Raw genomic sequence first — 16,340 nt, 5'->3', positions numbered from 1 at the left:
AGTTTGTACATTTTTACCATTAAAAGTACAGACATGAACATAAACATACACTGGTATAGCAGGTAGGAAGGGGGATGTTATACAAACCTCAAAGTTGTATTCCTCCCCGCCGAACACACACATACAGCCAGATTTCAAACCAACAAAGGCTTTAAGACAGAAATGTTTCCAATGTGTAGCCTATCACAGATCTCACCTTGGTTCTGGCATTGCTTTCATTTCAATAACATTTAAATCATGATGCTAATCCAGTCTTGTAAGTGTTGGTCCACCAATTTTGTGCCACCGTAAGCAGATATGTAATAAACTAGAACATGTCTCCTAAATACTCACCTATGCAGACAGAAACAGGTTATTAACACTCACTCAGCCATAAACGAGAGTTGATGCTAGTTTCAGCTGAGCATTGGTAACCAGGGTACAAGACACATACATTTTATTGATGGCCTGTGGGAGGCAGAAGTGTCTGCCCACCCTGAGCATGGAGTTTTGGCTGCAGCAAACTGAGGGCTGCAGTTGTGGCCATCATCAAACAGCCTTCCACTCGAGGCATGAGTCTGCATGCACACAGTGAAAACAAGTGAGAACTGCACCCAAGTTTGGTCCAGCCATGCTCACAATCTGTCCTGTCATGTCAGAGTGATTGTCCTCTCCTCCTTCCTCCATGTACATGTGTGTGTATGAAATATCTATCTATCTATCTATCTATCTATCTATATATCTATATATCTATATCTATATCTATATCTATATCTATATCTATATATATATATATATATATATATATATATATTAATGTGTGCATTAGCTGATATTAAAAAAAAATCAACAAATGTATCAACTTGTTACATGTCAGGTAAAAACCCCAGTGAAATGCTGAAGAACACACCATTGCGCTCAAATAACCAATTGTTACTCTGGAGGAAAAATACCTGAGCAACGTAATGAGAGCAATAGATCTCCTGAGAAAACATCCTTTCCGGTTTAAAACAGAGAAAAACAGAACACGCAGTGGTGTTGTTGAGTGGGTGAGCAGGCATGTGTGTTCCAGTCTCAAGCAGCTGTAGAGCTGTGTAACAGCAGTACTCTGGCACAAAGATCTTTAAAGCCTGAAGTTAATGTAGTTAATGTGTGAGTAGAGTTCAATTCTATTAACTAGTTCTAATGACAATAATGTCTTATTGCATAGCAGCAAAAAGATTAAAAAAAAAAAAAAAAAAAAACACCTCTCAAAAGAAACTCCCTATGGTCTCTGGAAGCAGAGTCGCATTTAAGAGTGTGAATGGTCCAGTCAAAATGGACTGTAAGGCAACCAGAAAAAACAGAGCAACAACAATACTTTCTCCACACCACTCCACCCCCAGCCCCAGCCCCCACACCTCTTTCAGAGTTGTCATGCTCGGTCCTCTAGAGCAGGTTACAGCATTTGACAGCTCTAAACAATAATCAAGCAAAAACTATCAGTGTAACAATATTAAGCACAATTATTTTCTGATAGATAATGAAGGAAGCCTTCCAGCTATGTAGTATAAATGATTGGCACCCATCACCACCAGTGTATGTAACAGTGAGTCTGCATTGGAATGGTTTGTCCAGTCACAGGAAGGCAGGCAGACATACACACGCACTGGCGCAGACACACAAAACCACCCCCACTTACAAATTGCAGTGTGTGGACTATGAGTGTGTCACCGCTGTGCAGCGAGTGTTATGCTTCCTTTTCCTTCAAGCCTTCCGCTGTCGAATGGGGTCCGTACTGCCGTTGAGTTTGCTGCGGCCAGAGGCCGTGATGGGGTTGTTAGCGTTGCTGCTGGGCGACATCTCCCGCTCGGCTGAGCTCTCCTGTTTGCGCCTCCGCGTCTCTTTGTAACGGAGTGTAATGTCTCTGTAAACAAAGTAAATGCCCTCACTTATTTGACCACAAACGCATGCTCAGGCACACAGCCACCTGGCCATATAACCATTTGTGCCCAAGGCATCATCACCATGGTAACAAGGGCTGTGGCCATGACAGAGAATGAGGGTGCGCCAAAGAGGCCGATAGGTAGTTGTCTGACTCACAGTGTTTGGGGAGTGGCTACTGTCAAAAAATTGCATTGCCACTGCTAAACAACAAATGTCTGCTAAACTAGACATTTTAGGAAGAAGGAGACAGGAACAAAAAGAAAGAAGGAAAACTAAACAGGTGTTCAGGGAAGATGTGGTCAGGTGGCAGCAGCCCAGTGAGAATGACAAGACGAGTGTGATGTCAGCTCTCAGTCAACTTTCATTCTATGCCTCTCTCTCACTGCAAATGGACATTACTGCTGATACACAGACACCCACATTTACAGACACTCACACACAAGGGAGAGAGAGACACCATCAGCTCAGCACACACACACACACACACACACACACACACACACACACACACACACACACACACACACACACACACACACACACACACACACACACACACACACACACACACACACACACACACACTGCACAGAACAGTAGCCCAGTGCCCCAAAACAGACAAAGGAAATTAGAAATCAGGATATAAACAAACAAACAAACAAACAAACAAGCACAACTACAAGAAGACCTATTCAAAACCTCAAACACAGAGCGAATAAAAAATACTCTGCACAATTTTTGTATATGTGTGCAGGTGTTTGTGGTGTGTGCCATTCTTTTCTTGTGACATGCTTATCCTAGAACAGAGGTTTCTGATCGAGAGCCCAGGGACCACCAGCCAGTCCAGTGTGATTATTTCCGAGTTGTCAACACACCTCAGCCAGGTAATTATGGTATGTAAAGTGCTGATCACCATAAAAATATGACCTGGCCATGAGCCTGTAGGATCAGATAGGGACCCCTGTACTAGAGTAAATGAGATCAGAAAGAGGGGTTTGCCTCACCCCCCTCTACTTCACACACTCACCGGATAAAGAAACGCCACAGCGTCCAGGTGAGGATGAGGACGAGGCCAAGGATCCAACACTGAGTGATGAAGAAGGGGATGGGCAGCATGATGGTTTTGGGATCGTACTTCACCACGATTAGGAACTCCGTCACTGTGATGGCCGAGGCCAGCCACGCCTGCTGACCCAACTTTTTATGGAACTTCCTGAAGTGTGATGAAAAATTCAGCATCAAACCTTTTCAGAAAAGGGCAGTAGGTGTATGCAGCTACAAACAGGCAAGCGGCTAAAACTACACACGGAATAAATATGTTCACATCACACCAGCAGATGAGAAGCAATGAGAAAGCAAATCACAGTCAGTATACTTTCTTTTGCAAAATGTATAATTCAAATTCAAATGACCCAGTGAGACTTGTGAAAGCACAGACATGCACAAAAAGGGGAAAAGACACCGATTACTACAAGTAAAAGGAGGAAGAAGTAAATGTTGAGGGGGTGACTGACGGGTCGTCCATGAAGTCGTAGATTTCCCTCATGCCCACTCCACCCACGTTCACAAAGAAGACAAGACGCAGCAGCACCAGGTAATGCTCCGGGGGCATCCATAACACAAACTTCAAATAGAACGTATTCAACTCAGCCAGCAGGAACTAGATTGAGGCAAACACAGAAATGCTGATTAATTATAAATGTAATGATGCAATGACACTTTTGTCTTACACACCTGTGGCTTTATACTCCTTTGCTAATGTTCCACACAAGGGTCTATAGTCCTTTGTAAATTCTCATTAAGTGTGGTAGCAATGTGTATCACACATCTGTAAAAATCCTAATACAAAAATGTACTTCTTTGTTTAAGAATGTCATAAGAGTTCAAATCCTATCTACTCAACCATCTGATCATGGCGGTATAACATTTTCTTTTGCTCTTTTTATTCTGTATCTGTGTGTGAAACGAATCATGTTACAGCACAAAAGCGTCATTCGAAGCAGGGACAATGTGCTAATTATAGAGGCACAGCTACGCAGAGTGTGTAATTCTCCTTTGTTTTTGCAATGACTGAAAACAGAATAGACAGGGCTGGTGGAAAGTTAATGTGATGTGATTGGCTTACATCTAGACTAAGAGTTTAGGAGTAAGCCTGTTCTTCTGAGCAGAACTTAGGGACGAGTAATGTCCTTCTCTCCTGCAGACATGCACTCACACTCACCATAAAGATGATGCCCAGCACTGCCAGCCACCGGCGAAGGTTAGAGGCAGGCCGCCACTCAAACTTCACCCAACTGTAAGGGGTAAACTGGAATGCAATGCGCTTTATCTTTCCCCTGTTGAAAAAACACACACAAAATGACGTGCAATTTTTCTATAGTGGAGACATCACACTGGGCCAGAGAAATACAATCAGAGCCTAATCTGCACTCACCAGCCACTTTATTAGAAAAACCTAAATTATAACTACATTCACTGGTCACTTTATTATACATAATCCACATTATAACTACACTCATTGGCCACTTTATTAGGTACATCTATTTTAGACTCTATATGATGCCATGCATAGTCTCCAGCTAGCTTCTATACACATTCCTTCAGTTTTTGACCACAGGATCATAATGTGAACATTATATGAGGAACAAACCAGCCAACACAACAATAACATTAACATGTTTGTGTAACATGGTTGTGTGTTGGGAGATGACCTACTATGTTTGTCAGGCACAAAACTGTTCCTGATTTTTTACAAATATAAGTGTCACTGATGGATTAAGAGCAGCCTGGTGAATGTATAATTCTTTATATTTATTTCACATTACATCACATCCTTCACAACTTTAACTATTTCTGATGGTGCAGTAAATATATTAAAAGAATGTTCCTTTATTCTCCAACAAGTGGAATCTACTCTGACTATTGCATCACCTGCCACAGCCCATCTGGGTTGACTATATAAGCCACAGATTCAGCATGGCCAGTCTATACTCATATGCATATCTGCCAAAAAAAGAAGCCTGGCCAGGCACCAGGAGATGGAGGTAGTTTGCTCTACTGCCAAGAAAAGAGAACAGTGCCAGGGCCGGCTAAGACTAACCAGCAAGCTTCAAGAACATTTACACAACAGAGTTTTATATGGTTAAAAAACATGAAAACTGTGTCCACAGATGAATTATATCTCCATTTTGTGAAAAACGTCTCTTGCACTCTTTTCTCAAGAGATGGTAGCCAAGGTACTGCAGCAAAATTGCACTTCTGTCCATGGTTCAGGGGTCATGCGGAAGGCGTGGTGGGCTCAAGTACCACAGTATAATCCTCACATAAGACAGAAGGTCTGGCCTCTATAGAGTCAAACTGGACCCACTAGAATAGTGGAAGCTTTGCTTGACACCAAGGACTCCTGGGCCATTTCCAACAGCAGAAGCATCCAGTGGCCTGCTTTCTGTCCTGTCAGATGGAGCAGTTCACTGATTATACTGAAGAGTGCTTGTCCTCCATGATGGCAAACAGGTAGACCTCCATGGAGCCAACCAGCTAGATTGTTTGCTTGCTATCTACTGAAGCCACCATCCCCCAATTCCCCAAGCCCTGCCTCAGGGAAACTGCTTTGATAGCCCATCTTCCACTGTGCACAGAAACCAGACAGGTGTGACATATGACATATGTAGCAGAGCAAAATTCTTTTGAGCCAGCTGAAGGAGTAAAGCTGGCTCCAGACCCCAAATGAACACCATACACTAGCCCATCAGGTACACCTATGTACTAGATAAAGTACCTGGGTGTAGTTCTTAAAGCACTGGTTTGACATTAGAGTCCATTGAGTCCATTTAAATTTTTATCTCCATCGTTTTTATTCAAATAAAATGGCACACTATCTGCTTGACAATGTTCAAAATACACTGCCTGGCGAGGAAAAAAAACCTCTAATATTTAATTGGACTGCCTTTAGCTTTGATTATGGCCCGTATTCGCTGTGGCATCATTTCCACAAGCTTCTGTCCAGAGTTGCATTACCTTTTCTCCAAGATCTTGTATTGATGATGGAAGATTTGGACCACTGCGCAAAGTCCACTCCAGCACAACCCAAAGATTCTCAATGGGGACTCTGTGGTGGTCATTCCATGTGTAAAAATGATGTCTCATGCTCCCTGAACCACTCTTTCACAATTTGAACCCGATGAATCCTGGCATCGTCATCTTGGAATATGCCCGTGCCATCAGGGAAGAAAAAATGCATTGATGGAATAACCTGGTCATTCGATATATTCAGGTAGTCAGCTGACTTCATTCTTTGGGCACATAACGTTGCTGAACCTAGACCTGACCAGCTGCAGCAACCCCAGATCATAGCATTGCCCCTGCATGCTTGTACGGTAGGCACTAGGCATGATGGGTGCATCACTTCAGCCACCTCTCTTCTTACCCTTCTTTTTTTCCAACCACATTCCATCCTCGAAGATGATTTTTTTCCCCACTGTCCTTCCACTTTTTAATAATGCATTGGACAGTTTTTAACCAAATTTTAGTAGTTTCAGCAATCTCCTTAGATGTTTTCTCTCCTTGCTGCATGCCAATAATTTGACCCTTCTGAAACAGATTAACATCTTTTCCACGACCACAGGATATGTCTTTCGACATGGTTGTTTAACAAATGAGAAGCTACTCACTGCATCAGTTAGGGTTAAATGACTTGTTGCCAGCTGAAACATAATCACTCATGCAGTAATTATCCAATGAGAGGCTCTTACCTATTTGCTTAGCTAAATCTAGGTGGTGACCTTTTTTTTTGGCTAGGCAGTGTACTTCTATTGAAGACTATATTCCTTTATACAAGTTAGTAAAATGTAGTATTTAAAGTATTATTGTAGTATTAAAGAAGTACTGAAATCAACAGGCAGTAATACAGTGAACATTCAACTCCTTATTGCAGATATACCCATATTTGAATGACATTTTCATTGTGTTATTTCATTATGTTATTATTTCAGTATGTTAAATTCTAAATGTAACCTGATGGTGGTACTAGACAAAGGGAGTGTACAGGGAACCAGCTCAGCTTCATGAGGCATTTAGGAATCCTCTGTTGTGCCAAATGTAATGCAAATGTAATGGTTGCCCCCTTGTCTGTATACATGAACAATAATTTGATAGAGTTCAGAATAGAGTTCAAAATTATTGCAAAGGGTTTAAAATGTGTACAATAATCCAGTGGAGTTCACTGGGATACACAAGGGGGTGCTTTAAATTATAATGCTGTTATTACTTGTATGTGGGAATGTTCCAAAGGCCCTGCCACTGGTATGGCTTCATAGAAAGCCAGCCGAGTGTCTTCATGCCACAATATATGCCCAAACCATTACACACCAGCACATCCATAATCCACTGTGAGGGAAAGAGAGAGAGAGAGAGAGAGAGAGAGAGAGAGAGAGAGAGAGAGAGAGAGAGAGAGAGAGAGAGAACACATTTTGGACACAGGTGACCATACAAAACATCAAATGTATGAAAAGTGTGAGGTGAAGAATAACGGAAAAGTGAGAAAGTCAGACTCACATGGTCCCACCAGCACTCAGAGAAGTTAGGCAGCTGGTGCTCCAGACTGTACTCCAAAAACTCAAACATCACACTGATGATCATACACATCCACCAGTCTCTGATCATCAGTGTCTGACAGATGGAGAATGAGAGAGAAAATAAAGTTCAAACATATGCTCAATAAGTGTAAATGAATGGTGAACTGGATTCTTATTTTCCATAATTTGATTATTTCACTATATGCAGCCAACCACCTGAGAGATCACAGATCTTGGAATGAGAAGTTTGTAATATAACTTTTTTATGTGATGACTTAATTGTCAATGTGCATGAAAAGTGCTCTACATAATTAAATTTCCCTTGCCTCGCCTCATGTACCTGCTCTGTTTACTAGGACTAATTCATTAGTTTTATGATAGCGACTTGCTCCAGGGAGTTAAATGGAGATTGCCTGGTTGTAATATGGTACTGTACTTTGATAGTCTGTGTTGGAGTGTAGGGGAGTTGGAGTGTAGCCTGATTAAAACATTTCCCCTTTCTCCTAAAGAAAAAAACTTGCCAGAGCAAGGTGGTACATGACTAAAACTAATGTAGGCCAAGAGGAAGACAGACTGCTTTAGAAAATGGAAAAATATTTTAAATGATTACTGTCATTTAAAGATCAGATTGCAGATCATATTCTAAATCAGACTGATCAGATTCTAATAGGATTATTGCTGCATGACTACAACATTTTTTATATATCCACACAAATTCAAATGTATGTATTCAAACTAATTTACATATTCAAAAGTAGCAAATAGACAATTATTTAGTTCATATAGCTATTACATGAAGAATAGCTGTGCATGACTTGTATGACAGTTCGGCACTACTCATTGTGTTTGTGCCTAAAAAATTTTTTAAAGTACAATACAATTGGTGAACCAGTGGTCAGACATTCATTCATTCAGACATTCCCTGTCCAATGATAAAATACTCAAATAACCCCCCGCCCTCACTGTTAAATCAGCCAAAAGATGCCAGTCAAGTGTTGTGATGCTGCTGTTACCAAGCACTTATGATGACATTATAGAGTATATCTACCAAATCTACCAACTAGCTCTCAGTTACCACCAGAGTATTCTAATGTAGTCCATGGAGCTTGCGGCTAATGCTTGAAGAAAATTTCTTTAAAATAAAATGTTCCATTTATTATGAAATATTTCTTGGCAGATAACGATGTAAGAATATCTTATATCTAATATGTCAACAGTCAACTTACAAACTTTGTATCAAATATCCCACTGTAACCGTGGTATAACTTGCATGTAACAGCGGCATTAGTGTTCAATTCACTTCCTTTTATATGCACTGTTAGATCCAGAGAAACAAGACACTAAATATTACTGACAACCATTTAGGTGTTTTCAAGACCAATATGAAGTAAAAAGTTTAAAAAAGGGTTTCCCCAGAGTGCAGTCAACACAAACACTTGGCTAAAAAACAGCCAGACACAAACTGACCTTAATATACCAGCCAAGGAAATGGGCAGGAACAAAGCCATCCATCTTGTCCTGCAAAACAGCAACAAATTAACAAATCAATTTGCATTCATATGTGTTTAATAGTGTGTGTGTGGGGGTGTGTGTGGGTGATCTATACCCAGATGTTGTGGAAGGGGTCAGTAGTGTTTCCAGGATCATAGATGAGACAGTTTCCTCCATAGTCCCTCTCTGGCAGAGGGACACCCAGCTTTGGGTCAATGTACTTCATAAACAATCGCCCATCCTGCACAGTCTGAAACATGGTGCATAAAGTATTACCTATCAAGTTATTTGTCTATACTTTAGAAAAAAAAAAGTGTTAAAATATGCAAAGAATCAAGTGTAAATCTGTAACATGCATTTGGGTACTGAATATTTGCTTTAGAATAGCATTAGTAGTTTTTAGGGATTTAACAATTTTTTAAATAATTTTCAGATTTCAGCATAAACAAATGAAAAAAATAACTATTGGTGTCATACAATGGTTTACCATACACTATATATAACGTTTCATTTGAGGTGCTGTATTTTTATGAGCCACACCAATCTGTGTGGGATATACTTAGAGCAATGTAGAATCAATGCATTTTGAAATCAAACTGAATCTTGAACTCAGAACAGAAAATAATTTTGATCCTGAAAAGGTATTGTTACACCCCTAGTAATTTTGAATGAACATATAAACATATATTTTATTTTACAACTTATGAAATGTATAAAAGTATATACATTTGTGTGTGTATATGCAAAAAGGTGCGTCTCTAAACCCACTTGGAAAAGGATGAAGATGAGGAAGAGCTCATAGACAACACTGACACAGAGCCAAAAGCGCCAGTATGCTGAAAGCAGAGAGGGCAAACATCAGCCGGCTGCTCCACACAACTCTCTTCATCCATACACCACAGTACTAATCCACATACAAGCACTAATGTACCACAGTACTCATCCACACACAAGAACTTATACACCATACACAGTGCTCATTCACGCAGAAGCACCCATGAACCACAGTACTCATCCACACACAAGCTCATATGTACCATACTCACACAAATATCATTACTCAAGTATGGATACTGGACCTCGCTTGTGCGACTTTGCTAAAAATACAATAAAATGGAGTTGAACCCTTATTCAGTGGATAATCAATATCTTTTAATAAACACAGCATTTAGAAACATTAATGTGGATTGGAAATAATCAACTCATGAAAGGTTAAAAGGTGTGAGTTTGTAAAGCTGCAAACACTCAAACAGTGGATTGTATACTGAAATGACTGAGCTGTGCGTTATGCCTCTTAGCTTGGTGCCTCCCTCTACACCTGTCTCTGGCCCTTCCTGCTCTAAGTCTAGGGACACACTGACCAAACTATCAGCCATCGAGTAGAAAGGCGTTGGTGGCTGACCTTCGCCCATAATCAGTGCAGTGTGTCCCACACCATTGTTCAGTCCAAATATGACTTAAGAAGCATGATGAAGAAAGACAACAGACAAGGGTTTTTGTCACCTTGTGGCTTGATCTACCGAGGCAGTGTGCAAGGCTAACATTATATTTTGCAATACCGAATGTAGTTTTGTTGTGCTAACTATCTAGAAAACAGGCAGAATATTTTATGTTACCGTATGCAATTTGGGCGTCACTTAGAGTTCAGTATACTCTTTATCAGAAGCTTGCATCTTGTGGAAACATAGCTTCTCATTTGGTTTATGTTCTTTTTTGCAGGTGCAGAACATACATGCACGTCATTCATCAGTTGCAGTCAGTCTGGTGTGTCTGAGCGAAAACACAGATAGGCGACGATGGGCAGCAGTGAGCTGATGGTAGGCGATCATGAGTCGCGCACAGTTAGTGTTAGTTCTTCAGTATTGGTCTGGTGTGTGCCTAGCCAAAGCCTCTGTCTCTTCAACCCTCCAGAGTTGGTCTTGTCTCACAGGCTGCCGCGTTACCACGTTGGTGCCCAAGTAAAATAAGCCCTTATTTTGGGCTCCAGGGAGATACCTTTCCACTCCTCATCCCATGACACCCTAGAACCATGGCAATTTGCTACAACCCTCGCTGCCTCTTTCAGGAGCTCCCTGGCAGGGAACCTGGGTGTGTCTCATGGGCTATACTGCTTGCCTCCTTCACTCATGCTAGCACTGGAAACAGGTTCTAGAAGGTCCTCTAATAACTACTCTCCATTCACCCAGGAAAAATCATGGAGAAAATAGAGTGAATCATCCTTGAGAAACTAGACATTCAGGTTTCTCTCAGGAACATACACTGAATTAAAGGGCAGGCTTTAGTTTTAATGCAAGTGGCAACAGTGAACACTGGTCCAGCAGGCAGAGTGAGACTGCTGATAGTGAACCTCACTGATATGCTTCAACACCATATATATGTATCTGGCAGGGATTAAATGCCTGTTTGTTTTAGCCAGAAGCGTTGCTGTTGGGATTCAAACCAACCTAAAGACTCAAGAACTATAAAGAACAAAAAGCAGTAAACCACAGAATGCAAAACACACTATTTGGAACATCTCACAGCAACATATAAATCTGACAGCCTAACAAAGAGCAGCTGATGACAGAACAATGAATGATTATGTGAAGTAAAACCTTAACCAAGCTTCCCTTGGAGTCACCTTCAACTGTGTAAAATGTAAACAACCATCTAGCAACAATAACAGAACAATCCAAGTGAAATATTAATAAAAAAAGTGAGGATCAGCAGAGGATCTCTTTGACCTTTTATGGAGACCAAAACAATTAGAAATCTCTATGAAAACTCAGCAATATCTCAGCATGGATCCCTTTGAATTCTCAAACCCTGCCTCCCACTTCTTCCTAGATTTTCTTCCTCTGAGCTATGGTGTGTGTGTGTGTGTGTGTGTGTGTGTGTGTGTGTGTGTGTGTGTGTGTGTGTGTGAGAATGCCCCAGTTGCTGTAGTTAACCAATTTGTCATATTTTAATTTGGATGAGGCAGCAGTATTTATAGAACGGTGGTCTACAGACATGCTTATATTTGTGTCAGAAGGGTGTGTGTGTGTGTGTGTGTGTTGGGCCCTGCTGATCCCAGTGTCAGTAGTCATTATAGTGAGAGAGGGCAGTCTGTGTCTAGACCTGCACCCACAGTACAAGACACAGTTGACACAAAAACATGTAACATGGCATGCACACTGAGAGCTGGAACAGAACCTCTGCTAGAGTGAAGGTGCTGTTAACAGTGGGATCAGTTGTCCTCTACTGCTCTTACCTGGATGTGGTCGTGAGAAAGGACCGTCTTTGGCTTGCGTTACTCCAAAGCAGAGGAACACCAGAATACTGGCCACGATCCCTCTGAAACACACACACATGTTCCCACTGAAAATCTCATTGCAACATGTTCAGCTAGCTGTAGAGTGCACTGCGTGTGCACATGTGCCCTGAAGATTAGATCACAAAAATGGATTCATGAGCCACCTGGGAGATCCATGCAAAGTAATTCCAGGTTTCTATTATTAGGGGATCTACTTTGTCCAGTATTGTTTTTTCTAAGATTTTTAATTTGAGGCAGCTTTGTTTTGCTTTTTGCATTGATATTTCTTTTACCATACAAAACAGGTTTTCAGAACCAGATGGTTCACATTTTTGCTATAATTTACAGTGCACCTGTATCAGGAATTCCATGTTGTTGCCAGTTTGCTTCTGACATGTTTGGAGATAAGAGAGAAACAATGTAGACTATTAGAAGGGTCACAAAGACTCAGTTGCAAAACACTGGTCCAGATTACACAATAACAATTTTGCTTTTCCTAATTACATAGCATCAATCATGCAGTGTGAGAAAGGGCCACATCAAAGGAGTCAGCATTTCATTATGTGCCCTAATCTATTTTTATCAGGACATAAGGAGAATGGTCACAACCACACAACTAAGTACAGTTTCTCAGTACTCAGTAGTTAGAATGTAAGCTCATGAGTCTGGTTTCACAGTACACTCCCCGCCAAAACCTACAACAGACACTGAACAAAGAATGTTGTTAGCTAGGAGCCACCTTCTCAGGAGAAATCCTAACCCCGCACACAAACTAGCGCTATTTGCATCTACTTCACTTATAGCTCCACCCATAGCTGAGAGAAGGAACCACCTCTAGGAAAGGGCGAACAATGTAGTGTGTCAGTATTTAATAGACTCATGTACTCTTCCTGCTATCTATGTTGAGGGAAGAGCATGTAACCTAATGGAGCTTATCGATCCTAGTCCTCTAGGTCAGGGTAACACTAACACCATCATGATCTTGTGTTTGCATAAACACACATGCCAAGAACATTAGTGTTTATACACACACACAGGTATGCACACAGGCATGCACACTGAGTCCTGTATGTGTGTTTCTCTTTCTCCCACACAAATACATGCACATACCTCTTAGTGTTGTAAGCTGTATCTTGCGGCGTTTCCTCCAGTAGTGTCACATAAACCAAAGCACATGTCAGTATGAACAACACAGTGAGGGTGTGTGCTCTCCTGGAGAAGAGAGACAGAGATACAACAGTTATTCACTAATTGTTGACTTGCTGTGATTTTCAGGTTTTGTGTCACTCCATTACAGACTGTACTATAGAGAAGCTCACTCTCACATGCACTCCTGGCATACTTTTTGAATGATGCAATGACAACACTCATCACCTAATAACTCATTAAGCAGGTAATGGCCCTTAAAGGCACATACTTAACATTCATACACATGGTTGCACTTGGCTCAATGTCGTCGTCCCCCACCCAAACCCCACCACTGCTGCATCTGTCCACCTTAAAGACTATAAAAGGTCTGAGTTCAGTGTTCCTGAGGAGACAGGATAGGAAAAAAGTCAAAGCATTGATGCTCTGAAGCTCCCGGAGGCAGTCTCTACTGGCTCACTGTCTCACAGCTGTACTACCTCATAGCAACCTCATTATTCCCACCTCATGTCAGACGAATGAAGAGGACGAATAGGAACGTAACTGTATATGAGTAAAAATGCTCATATGGTTAAAAATGCAATGTTCTTTGCCTGTCTGAACTGCAGTCCGAAAGGTTACGTTGACAGTACGGACCGAAAATAGCATCCTCTAAGGTAGTAGCCTAACCCTTATAGCTGAGGTAAAGCATGCAACACGATGTTGCGATGGGCAGTGCAATGCGATGTTGTAGTGCAGTATATTTAAACACGCCACGTCCTTTAATAGCCATAATTAAGATAACGCCTCGTCCTTTCTTATTGTGCTTATGGTCATGTTTTAGTGATAGGTTAGGTAATGCGTACACTGTCACTGCTTCGAAGGAAGTCACCAGTTCGTTTCTAAACAGGCAAATTTATGCCCTAAAGAAGAAGCTTGGATAATACAAATAGTATAAAAACCTTACTCACCAAAAAAAAGTGTTGGTTCCATCGTCAAACACCTCGCTTTCTGTGGTCAGTCGAGACATACTCTCACGTGTGGCCAATTTAGCAGACTTGGCTTTGCTAGCTGCGTCGTGGGAGGATCCAGTAACGCACAGGTCGGCTGACCCGTTAGTGACCTGCTCATCCATGGCAGATTTGCCTGTAACGAGCAACATGCCGCTTCGCCTCGACTCAGCTTTTGCCATATCCTTGCGAAATGGTCACTTCTAATATGAGGACGGCGTCAGTGAAAATATTATTCTCCGTGTTAACAACACCACCCGGCAACGGCGATCTGAAGACACGCGAAGCCGCGACCACGATGAATTCGTATGATGAATGTAAGTTAGGGTCGCTACAGATAAACCTGTCAGGCTTACGAGTCGCCACGACTAACCGAAGATGTTACCAAACTTGACAAAACATTCCCACAAGACACTCCAGACAGTCGTGGTATTCTAGTTACCCTAACTAGCTACCTAGTTAACTAGCTAACCTAAGTAACTCGGTCTTTTAAATTATTTCGCCGGCGTCTTATTCTGCAACTGCCAATGTTCCAAATAAAAACGGCAGCTATAGTGTTACTTCGTCAGCCCTTTGCTCTCGCGCTTAACCGTTGAGCGCCAGGATCACCTTAGCGATCAACTCATCTAGCTAGCGGTCACTAAAAATCTGACATTGAACCAAAGTCAACTACACTGTTGATTAAGTTGATTAATATCAGGCACACTGGTCTTCGAGCATGCTAGTTGGCTAACAAACTGCATAAGCAAAACTCTCACGAATTCATTTCTGCTTCGTAATATGCAGCAAGATTGTACCTAACTGCTTACTATTACTTTGTATCATAAGTAAAACAGCACACACCCTTCCTTCTCTCGATGGCTCTCCTTTAAATGACCAGGTTGCCAATAGTACCAATGTACAGCACGCCTACCGTTGACTGACTACTAGGAAAAAAAAAATAATAATGTCGCGCGTTTTAACGTCACTTCCCTTTGTTAAAACCACTGAGGGGCATTCAAGTACAGTAGAGAGCGTTAGAATAACGCAGGCTTTGTGCAGCCGGTCAACACAGACAATAAGAGCTTATAAAGAAACCTTGTAACTTTTTTCTAAGTATTTTTGACATATTCTTTGCCATCTGTCTGATAAAGATTAATTATATTAATTGACTGACTTGGATTGGTTTGTATCTTAATAAATCTTTTGTTATTAATTTTGTCAATAGTAGGTCTTGAAGAGTTATGGTAATATTCTATTAATAAGTAGTAATAGGTCTGTTTCCATTTTCTTTCCAAAAATAGATTAACCACTAACACAAAAAATATATGTAATATTCTACTGCAGTACTTCACATTGGGGGATCGGTATTGATTCAGTTTGTTGCCAGAGCTACGCTTGACTGAATGTAAATGAGTGTTTGCTTCACATGTCTTAAATGTTACATTTTGTGTTTAGTTTGCTAATTAACTTAATGTAATAGATTCTTAGAAAATATACATTCTCACATATTAATGTATTTCAAATAGACATTATCTATGCTAGTTTTGAACTATGAAAAAGGCTTGTAGACGTATTGACATTTTTGCTGATACTTGATAACAAAACTAACATGCTGTCAGTGTTATTTCATGACATAATGCTCATAAATTTCTGTTGTGATACACCTGTGTTCTTATGCATAGCGATGTGCATGAGCCTTTGTCCTTGAATGCTCTGACTGTCTTCAGCCCACCCTTGGCCACCTGGATTGTACTTACTAAGCACAAATAATTCAGTATTCCATAGAGACCTTTGGAGTGCACCCCCACAGCCTTTCTCAGAAGCATCAGAATATGAAAGCCCTCAATCCACCTTCACATGCTTTACATAGAGACTTCTGGAACAATCTCCATCAGGTTAGAGGCATGAGTGGAAACTCAAATTCCTTGTGAGCTAATGTAATACTTAATGCCTTAAATTTTATGAAAATCTTGTGCTTAA

General features: G+C 41.0%; 1 protein-coding gene across 1 annotated transcript; it reads right to left on the bottom strand.

Moving 5' to 3' along the window:
• Positions 1–1,192: 1,192 nt before the first annotated feature.
• ptdss2 (phosphatidylserine synthase 2) lies at positions 1,193–15,310 on the bottom strand. Its single transcript, XM_027004077.2, has 12 exons — positions 14,340–15,310; positions 13,354–13,455; positions 12,202–12,284; positions 9,738–9,805; positions 9,085–9,219; positions 8,946–8,996; positions 7,459–7,572; positions 7,172–7,290; positions 4,127–4,241; positions 3,420–3,565; positions 2,933–3,118; positions 1,193–1,885 (listed from the first exon to the last, which is right to left on the bottom strand). Exons 1-12 carry the CDS (start codon positions 14,558–14,560, stop codon positions 1,726–1,728), a joined length of 1,500 nt encoding a protein of 499 aa, XP_026859878.2. The 5' UTR covers positions 14,561–15,310; the 3' UTR covers positions 1,193–1,725.
• Positions 15,311–16,340: the final 1,030 nt, after the last annotated feature.

Source organism: Electrophorus electricus, chromosome 2 (genome assembly GCF_013358815.1).
Source record: "Electrophorus electricus isolate fEleEle1 chromosome 2, fEleEle1.pri, whole genome shotgun sequence".
Lineage (NCBI taxonomy): Eukaryota > Metazoa > Chordata > Actinopteri > Gymnotiformes > Gymnotidae > Electrophorus > Electrophorus electricus.
The sequence above is the reverse complement of the archived record's forward strand: the minus strand, read 5'-3'. Positions and strand labels throughout refer to the sequence as shown.

Coding starts and splice junctions, on each gene's coding strand:
- ptdss2 (XM_027004077.2), bottom strand. CDS start 14,560: ATGGCAAAAGCTGAGTCGAGGCGAAGCGGCATGTTGCTCGTTACAGGC. Junction 13,456..14,339: donor GGAACCAACACTTTTTTTTG/GTGAGTAAGGTT, acceptor TCTCTTCTCCAG/GAGAGCACACACCCTCACTG. Junction 1,886..2,932: donor CTGTGGCGTTTCTTTATCCG/GTGAGTGTGTGA, acceptor CTTTGTTTACAG/AGACATTACACTCCGTTACA.